Source organism: Pistacia vera, unplaced genomic scaffold, assembly GCF_008641045.1.
Source record: "Pistacia vera cultivar Batoury unplaced genomic scaffold, PisVer_v2 Contig646, whole genome shotgun sequence".
In the NCBI taxonomy this organism is placed as follows: Eukaryota; Viridiplantae; Streptophyta; class Magnoliopsida; order Sapindales; family Anacardiaceae; genus Pistacia; species Pistacia vera.
Window position 1 is genome coordinate 383,539 of NW_022196497.1, and position 9,046 is coordinate 392,584.

General features: G+C 31.4%; 1 protein-coding gene across 1 annotated transcript; it reads left to right on the plus strand.

The window, feature by feature from the left end:
- Positions 1 to 3,583: 3,583 nt before the first annotated feature.
- On the plus strand, positions 3,584 to 8,613 carry LOC116111639 (SAP30-binding protein). The gene is made up of 8 exons (XM_031397799.1): positions 3,584 to 4,078; positions 4,337 to 4,367; positions 4,533 to 4,771; positions 5,948 to 6,149; positions 6,640 to 6,771; positions 6,865 to 6,929; positions 7,044 to 7,162; positions 8,308 to 8,613. Exons 1-8 carry the CDS (start codon positions 3,746 to 3,748, stop codon positions 8,372 to 8,374), a joined length of 1,188 nt encoding a protein of 395 aa, XP_031253659.1. The 5' UTR covers positions 3,584 to 3,745; the 3' UTR covers positions 8,375 to 8,613.
- Positions 8,614 to 9,046: the final 433 nt, after the last annotated feature.

A 9,046-nucleotide genomic window follows, 5' to 3' on the forward strand; every position in this document is an offset into this window, starting at 1 on the left:
TAATCCCAAAATGATTAACCAAATTAATAGAAAAAAAAGTAATCAAAATATTGTTTCGTAATATAATTTAACTAGTTGAAAGGTCCGCGCATTGCACGGATTGCTTATGAAATTGGTTTTGACACCACATTGTTTGAATAACTAAAATTTAAATGGACTTTTTAAAGATAATAATAATGGTTTGACATATTATAATGGTTCCAAATAATACAAATGGATAATTCTACAATAAGGTTTGGAAATCAAATAGACATTTTATCTTTTATAGTTGTAGTGAAACCTATGTTCGACAGAGGCTTATTACATTAATATATTATGAAGTATGGTTCGGCATAACTACAAAAGTAAGAATACATAAATTATAGTTCAACAATGGCTTGATACAATTATTTACTCAAATTTATGGTTCGAAATCTGGCATATCAGAAATCAGTAATAGAGAAATATATGGATCGACAGTCAAACTGTGAACTAATGTATCTATTATAACCATGGATAAATTAAATTTCGATACATGGTTTATTACAATTCTATAGGACAAAAACAGTTAACTTTAACTAATTTTTTCATATATTGGTGAAACTTATGAAAATTAGAGAACCTATCCAATATATTTTACTCATATTGATGATTCTTCAAAATTTTATTGAAATCAAAGAGACATTTTATCTTTTAAAATTGTAGTGAAACCTATGTTCGGCACAGGCTTATTATGGTGATTCATTATAAGTTATGGTTCGGCTGACGACTTGCTATAATTCTATATTAATGAAACGGCATGGTTCGGCATACGCATTCACCTAACATAAATATTAGAAAAATATTGAATAATGGTTCGACATTTTTCGGCTACTTTTTAATGCATTTAATTTGATAGAAATACTATCATATATTGGTGAAACTTATGAAAATCATAGTGGATAATTATTGAGCAAGGTATGACCCATTTATTACCAACTGTTCAATGGAACCTGAGAAACAGAGGAAACCAAAATGTGTGTGATATGGTTTTCTCGTCACTAAAATTGATTTTGTTTTATGTGTGTGATGATAAAATGAATGGTTCGGCAATAGGTCTATAGTTATCCAAATTCATTATATAATATATCAAATTAAAGCTCTACCTGTCTAGTTTCCAAAGATTCAAAATGCTCATCAATTGGGATTTTATTGAGCAAGTTATGGCCAATTTATTACTAACTGTTCAATGGAAATTGAGAAATAAGGAAAACTGAAATGTGTATGATGATAAAAGGAATGGTTTGACAATGGGGATAAAGTTATCCAAATTAAGTATATAATACATCAAATTAAATCTCTTTCTGTCTAGTTTCTAAAGATTCAAACCTCTCATCAATTGGATTTTTATTGAGCAAGTTATGGTCAATGTACTACTAACTGTTCAGTGGAAACTGAAATGTGTGTGATGATAAAAAAAAATAGTTCAAAAATGGGGTTACAATTATCCAAATTAAGGATATAATATATCAAATTAAAGCTCTGTCTGTCTAGTTTTTAGAGATTCAAACCTCTCATCAATTAGATTTTTATTGAGCAAATTATGGTCAATTTATTACTGTTTGTTCAGTGGAAACTGAAATGTGTGTGATAATAAAAGGAATGATTCGGCAGTAGGGCTACAATTATCCAAATTAAGCGTATAATATATCAAATTGAAGCCTTGTCTATCTAGTTTCTAAAGATTCAAATCTCTCATCAATTGGATTTTTATTGAATAAGTTATGGTCAATTTACTACTGATTATTCAGTGGAAACTGAAATGTGTGTAATGATAAAATTAATGATTTACTAAAACTACATAGTTCAGCATCAAACATCAGTTGATATTTATTAAACAAATAAAATTAGTTATATTCAGCAACAAACTCTTTTTATGATATGTGTATGTAACATAAAAAAATATCAACAAAAAGAGATTGAACAATTACAATTAAAACTACGTACTAATATTTGTTTTCCTTTAAAGATAATAATAATGGTATGGTATATTAAAATGATTTACTAAAGTTACATAGTTCGGCATCAAATATCAGTTGATATTTGTTAAACAAATAAAATTAGTTATATTTAGGAACAAGTTCTTTTTATTATATATGTATGTAACATAAAAAAATATCAGCAAAAAAAATAAAAAAATAGAGCAATTACAATTAAAACTACATATCAATATTTGTTTTCCTTTCTCATCACTAAAATTGAATTCGTTTTTATGGCACAAATCCTCACTTGTTCATCCTAAAATTGACAAATGATACCAATTCTCGCAGGTCATCATCACATGATTTTCTCGAAACAGATGAAAATGAAGATGGAAAAGATGGAGACAATAATTAAAGGACAATTAAAATGAAAAATTCTAAATTAAACAAAGAAATACAATTAAATATTAAGCAACAATATTACAAAACTATCAAAAAAAAAAAAAAAAAAAAAAAAAGAAGTACAACTGCAATTAAATATCTATTGATGTTTGTGAAACAAATGAAAATGATTCTCCTTCAGGAACCAGTAACTTTACAAAACTCAATACTATTTTGAACAAATGTTAACAAAAGAAATATTTGTTTCCCTTTTTCATCTCTGCATTATGTTACAAATTCTCACATAAATAAATATATATAGATTTAAAAGTGAATGTAAAAAATGTGCATTTAATTGATAAAGATTTAATTACACTTTTCATATGCCCAACTTTCTAATATCAATATTTTCTCATTAATATCTCTAACCCTTTACATTGATTCCACATAAACAACAACACATAGCATATACAATGTATCAAAAATAAAACTTATCAAACCATTCATATTCATATTACTATCAAACACATACAATGTATAAATCTCTTTACATTTACATAAATTTATTTCTATATAAATGAAAATATTTAATGTGAATGTGAAACATCAATGATTAAGGTTAATATGTGTCATTAATAAGCCACATGTAAAGAATCCACATCATCATCAATCAAATGCAGTTATATATCGGACAATCTGTCTACGTGTCAAAATGAAGGAATTCTACATTTTCAAAATGGCCATCATATAGCATATGCATCACGATTTTATTTATATAGATCCTTTAATCTAATAATTTTTTCAATTTCTTTTGTTTCATGCAACAAAATCTAACATTCCCAACTAGCTTAAGATGTTCAACTAATATTGGGGACAAGTTATTTAGACCTTGTTTGGTATAAAATTTAAATATAGTTTTTCATTTTTGAAAATAAGAGATACAATAATTCTTATAAAACTACTTAAAGTAAAAATGAGCCGAATTGTTTTTGAATATGATTCTAAAAACTAGTGCAAAATTAAAAAACGATTAAAAGTCGTTTTCATAATTTTTTTTATATATTTTAATATATATATATATATATATGTTTTAAAATATTATATCTAACACATATTTTAATTATATTTTAATTTTTCAACATTATTTTCGAATCACAAATAAAATAAGCCCTTATTATAGCTAATTGTCAACGTCAGACAGGAGTAAATATGGAAGGTTATTACTTCAATTAGATTCAAATTGGGCCTAAGCCCAACCCAAATTAAACACAGCTCCTAGCTTTCCTTCGATTTCAATTTCTTCATTCTCTAAACCCTTCCTGATTCTGAGTAAGAAAATCTCCAAATCTTTTCGGCCAAAATTAACAAAATCCTACGCACTAAATTTGAAATTCAAATTCACAGAAAACTAAACTCTTGATTTGATGGCGTTGAAGGAGAAGCCATTGGAAGGAATTCGCCTTCTTTCTATGTACAACGACGATGAAGACGACGAGGAGATGGAAGACCTCGAAGAAGGAGAACAACAACAGGAAGATGAAAATCGAGAGGCAAATAATTTAGAGGAAGATTCGAGAATGAACGTTGGTGATGATACGGTCGCTGGTGACGAGACTTCGACACCGCAGCAGCCTCAGGTCCCGTTCATATCATCGAAGCAACACGGGGCTTCTTCTGATTCGAGGAGACGTGGTAGAGGGAGGTTGACTATTGTGGACTATGGGCACGACGAGGTTGCCATGTCGCCTGAACCTGAGGTATTGTAATAAATTTACTTAACTGACAATTATTCAATTTTGTTTTTTTGGTATTTTCATTTTTATTTAATATTATTAGCTAATAAGTTTTGCAATCAGTTGTTTCATCGCATTTGATTGTACTGATGTTAGGATATGCATAGAATTCCTCTCCAGTTGGATCATCAGTGATGACTAGATTAAACTTTAGTTATAAAATTTAACATTTGAGGCTTGGTTTTGAATAATGCTTTTTTTTTTTTTTTCAATGAATTGCAGGAGGGGGAAATTGACCTTCAAAATGCTAATGGTACGTGTAGTTTTGATTTGACTAGTGCATACTTTCTTTGTACTAGTTTATTGATACCGGATATATTTTCTCATATTCATGTTGTAGGTTTAGTACATTTTCTGTTAAATGCTTTTGAAAGCTGGTTGTGTGAGTATCTTTGCTTTTATAATTAATTTGTGACAGATGATTTCCGGGAAAGGACACCTATGGGAACTGTTCAAGTTTTGACACCTGGTGTTCAAAGAACTCCTCAATCAACAGAGCATTTTGAACAATCACAACATGATCCAATGACTTATTCTCCGACGGAATCAGAAACTGTGGTAGTTCAGGAGACTGTTGAGGTTACAGAAGAAGAAGCTGATCCATTAGATAAGTTTCTCCCTCCACCACCAAAAGCCAAGTGCTCAGAGGAGCTGCAGGTAAGTAGTTTCTGTATCTGTTAAGAACTATTGTGCTATACATGTGTTACTCTTTGTAGTTAGATGGGGACTTTTATGTCTACAACTTGATGACTGTAACATATTGAACTTTTGCTAACTATATGTGTGAGAGACAGAAAAGATATCTTATGATTTTTGAAACATATATGGGAAGTCTACATGCCAGATTTGTCTATATGTTTTTTTTTTTTTTTTTTCCCCAATTGTAGTTAGGGTTTCTTTGTAGTTTATGGTTCTTATTTTGCCTCGTTAAAGAAGTTTGCGGTAGCCATAGAAGGGAATATACAATTATAAATCATATAGTGAGAAAGAGTATAGGCTGTTTTAAATTAGTAGTTTGGGAAGATTTACAATGAAATTTTTACTCATAGAATGCTTGAAAGCTTTTCATGTTACTACAGCTCTTATAAAAATAAGAATAGTCTAGACAAGGCTTTTTTTTTCCTTTTCTCTCTGATTTTGAGCATGAGCCTACTCTTATTGAAAATACGTTTTCTATATTCTTGGACTATTTTTTGTGAGAATGAAATTTAGGTCATGTTAGGGTTTCAAATGTTTATGCTTTCCTGTTAATAGATGCTTATGATTGGGGGCTCTTGAAATTGTCACATATCTGATTAATTGCAGTTGTGCCAAATGCCATTTGATTTTTAAAATGAGCCTTCTGTTGAGGTTTGCAACCAATTTTACTTTATATAAGAGTTGGTTTGAAATATTGTAACTTGGAGATTTAAGGGATTTTCTAAGTAATATTTTTTTCATAAATATTGGGTCTGAGGTATTTAATTTTGCTGCCAGTTGCAGTTATCGCTGTAACTTGTGTTGCTAGTTGAGCAAAATTGGTTCTGTGACTTAGAAAATGTCTTTTACTGCACCACTTCAGTGTTGCTTTGAATAATGAAATCTGGTTTATATGCTCTTGTGATGGTGGTTGACATTAAAGTTGAGACTGACTGAATTGACTTGAACTCTTGACTTTGATGCTTTTCTTTTTAATATCCTCGCTAGATCTAGATCTTTGAAAGTTTTGGTTTCTGTGAAAGAATAAATCAATTTGGAATAGTAGAACCTACATTAATCTAAATAATCTGTTTCCAGATTGAGTACATTTTTATGGGGTGTTGATTTTTTTTCCTTTCTCTTATATTGCTGCAGAGGAAGATAGATAAATTTCTAGGTTTAAAGAGAATTGGAAAAAGCTTCAATGCAGAAGTTCGTAATAGGAAGGATTATCGGAATCCGGACTTCTTACTGCATGCGGTGAGGTATCAAGATATTGATCAGATAGGGTCTTGCTTCAGTAAAGATGTATTTGACCCACATGGATATGACAAAAGCGATTACTTTGATGAAATAGGTCAATAACAGTTCCTTCTACAATTCTCTCCTTCTATCTCTCTCCCTCACACTCTTGTGGCTGGGGGTACTTTATGCTGATATGTACAGTCTACTGTGGGTTCCATTATTTATTCATAGTATTCTCTAATTGGTGTTTTGTTCTTTGAATGTGTCATCTAATTTGGTTTTGTTAAACCTTTGCTAGCGTGCTGATTAAAAAATTTGCTAAGATTTGAGGCTTATATTTGTATGGTTCATAAACTGCCAGCTTTTTCTGTCAGATAAATTTCCTTGCTTGTTGATTTTATTCTGAAGGTTAACTGGTAATCCTCATACTTTAGCCATTGAGGGGTAAGGCTTTTATGCCCCCTTTTCTAAGTGTTATTTTCTATAAATTTCCTTCTACTGTCAAGGTTTTTTCCCGCAAAACAAAAAAAAAAAATTGACTTCAATTTGTATTTTTGGCAAACATAATTTCATGCTTACCTTTATCATGTTTTATAATGCAGAGGCTGACATGAGGCGTGAAAGGGAAAGAAAGGATCAAGAAAGTAAAAGGAATCAGAAGGTTGAATTTATTGCAGGAGGAGTGCAACCTGGAATAGTTGCTGCTGCCCCAAAACCTAACATACCCGTTCCAGGTGCGTGAAGATTCTATACAAGATAACTGTGTAATTTGTCATATTGTTTTCTTATAGTTTGATTGATTATGCTGGTGTCTGGTTTGCATCCAGTGCTGAATGCAAATGATGCTGCTGCAAGGGATGGTAGACAGAACAAGAAATCGAAGTGGGACAAGGTTCTCACCTATGCATACAGTTTTTGTTTCTTTCTTTTTTTTTTTTTTTTTCCTGGCCTTAAAAGATATTCATGGTGTCAATAAGTATCATTTTAATTGGTCTACTTATGTTAGGTGGATGGTGATCGAAAGAATCCTCTATCTACAGTGGGGCAGGATTCTCTATCTGCAGCTGGGGCTCATGCAGCAATTTTATCTGCTGCTAATGCTGGCTCTGGATACACTGCGTTTGCGTAAGTTTTTCTTGGAACATTTATTCTCTGACGTCATTCTCTGACCTTTTTTCTTCCTAGAACTTTTATCTTAACTTTGTTGAAACCAGACGTTACATAATGTCTTCACATCATGAGTTTGAATTTTAATGTCTATTGTTATGAGGGAAACATTCAAAGAAACAGTCCTCCAATTGAAAAAAGCATCTTTTTAGGTTTTTAAGGCACTGTCTTGGACTCTTGAACAAACTTTGATGGCTCCGACTGTTTTCAATAGCATAGCTCCTTCAAATACCCTCTTAATTTTTTTGATATTAATTAGCAAACTAGTGATTCAATTGTTCTTGGCTGTTCTTTAATTTTGTGATGACTAGAATATCATCATTATGTCTCACAAGTTTCGAAAACTTTTTATATTAAAGGGATATGTTACTTTGACATGTCTTTTGGTAATATGTCACTGTGATGCACACATGCATACTAAATATTTTGTTATCTCAATAATTGGATAAAAAGGCAAGCAGTCCTTACTGAGTCTGAAAATCAGGTTGTGTGGTCTGAAAGAAAATTTAAACCATTAAGTGGTTTTTGTGAACATTGACATAACTTAAGATAAATGCCATTTTCACAACTTTAGATAGGCCAGCTTCTCCTTGTCATACCTTTGTTCAAATTTATGTATATATCCCTAGGAGAAAATGCTAAAATGTAAAGCTTCCAGCGGATAATAGATTGATTTGGTTTTGTGATCTTAGCACAATTATTTGTTTGTGTGTGTTTTGACAGAGAAACTCGAGTCGTTTTTCATAAATGTAATGCTAATCATGAATGTTTCTGCTTTTGTAGTACAGCAGAACTTTGAATACAAAATTTAACCTTTGGATTGTTGATATATGATTATATACATATTTGTTGTTCATATCCTCTCTGGTTTACTTGGAATATCATGTGGTACATGTTTATTGGCCACCAAGGCAGTAGGGTCTAAGTAGCTTCTAGTTTAGAACTTGACGAATATATAAGGAAGGTAAAGAAATTTTTGGTTTTTTAAAAAAAAAAAAAAAATCATATACATATATATTATATTTTCTTTTAGCATTTTAGTTCCTTGCAGCTAAGCTCTTAAAGGATGCCGTTGCTCAGATATCTATTTCTTAAAATTGTAGGCAACAAAGACGGCGGGAGGCAGAAGAAAGAAGATCTAGTGAAAGGAGGTTGGAGAGAAGATCTTGAGCTGTTTATAATGGAATACATAGGCACTAATTTGGGACAACGTTAAATGACTCCTGGCATGATTGTGTTCAGATTTTGTCCAGCTTCAAAGTGATTACGATGTTGTTGCATTCTACTCTTCACACTGCGGTCTTTCCTCTCCCTCCCCCACAAATATAAGTGGTGTATGTTGTACAAGCTCCAATGCTCCAAGATGATTTGACTTTAAAAAAATTTTGTATGGGAATCCCAAGAATGAAGCCCAATGGCATTTGTATAATTGGTACTGTCAACAGCTGTTGCCAACTTATTTATCTGCAGTCCAATGGCTTTTAGATGAAAGCATTGGAGAGAAATAGTTTTTGTTGAAAATTGGATATTCTTGCTCTCCAGCTTTGTACTAGTACTAGACCCTAGTGTTGTTGAAAAAAGTTGAGTTGAATTGCCAAAGAATACGGATATTAGAACAAAATCACAAAAGTGATCTTTTTGAATTCGTTTTTTAACCTTCAGTCCTCACTCCCAAGTCAAAATCATGTCCTTTTTAACGCGTATGCCAAGCCCTGGCCGAAAGGTATGCAATTATTCAAAAGAAGTCTCAAAAGGACCCACGTCGTTCTGTGTTGGAGGGTATCTAATTATTCATGATTTTTTTTATGCAGTTTTTTTTCCTTTCTGGCTTTCTCCTACTCT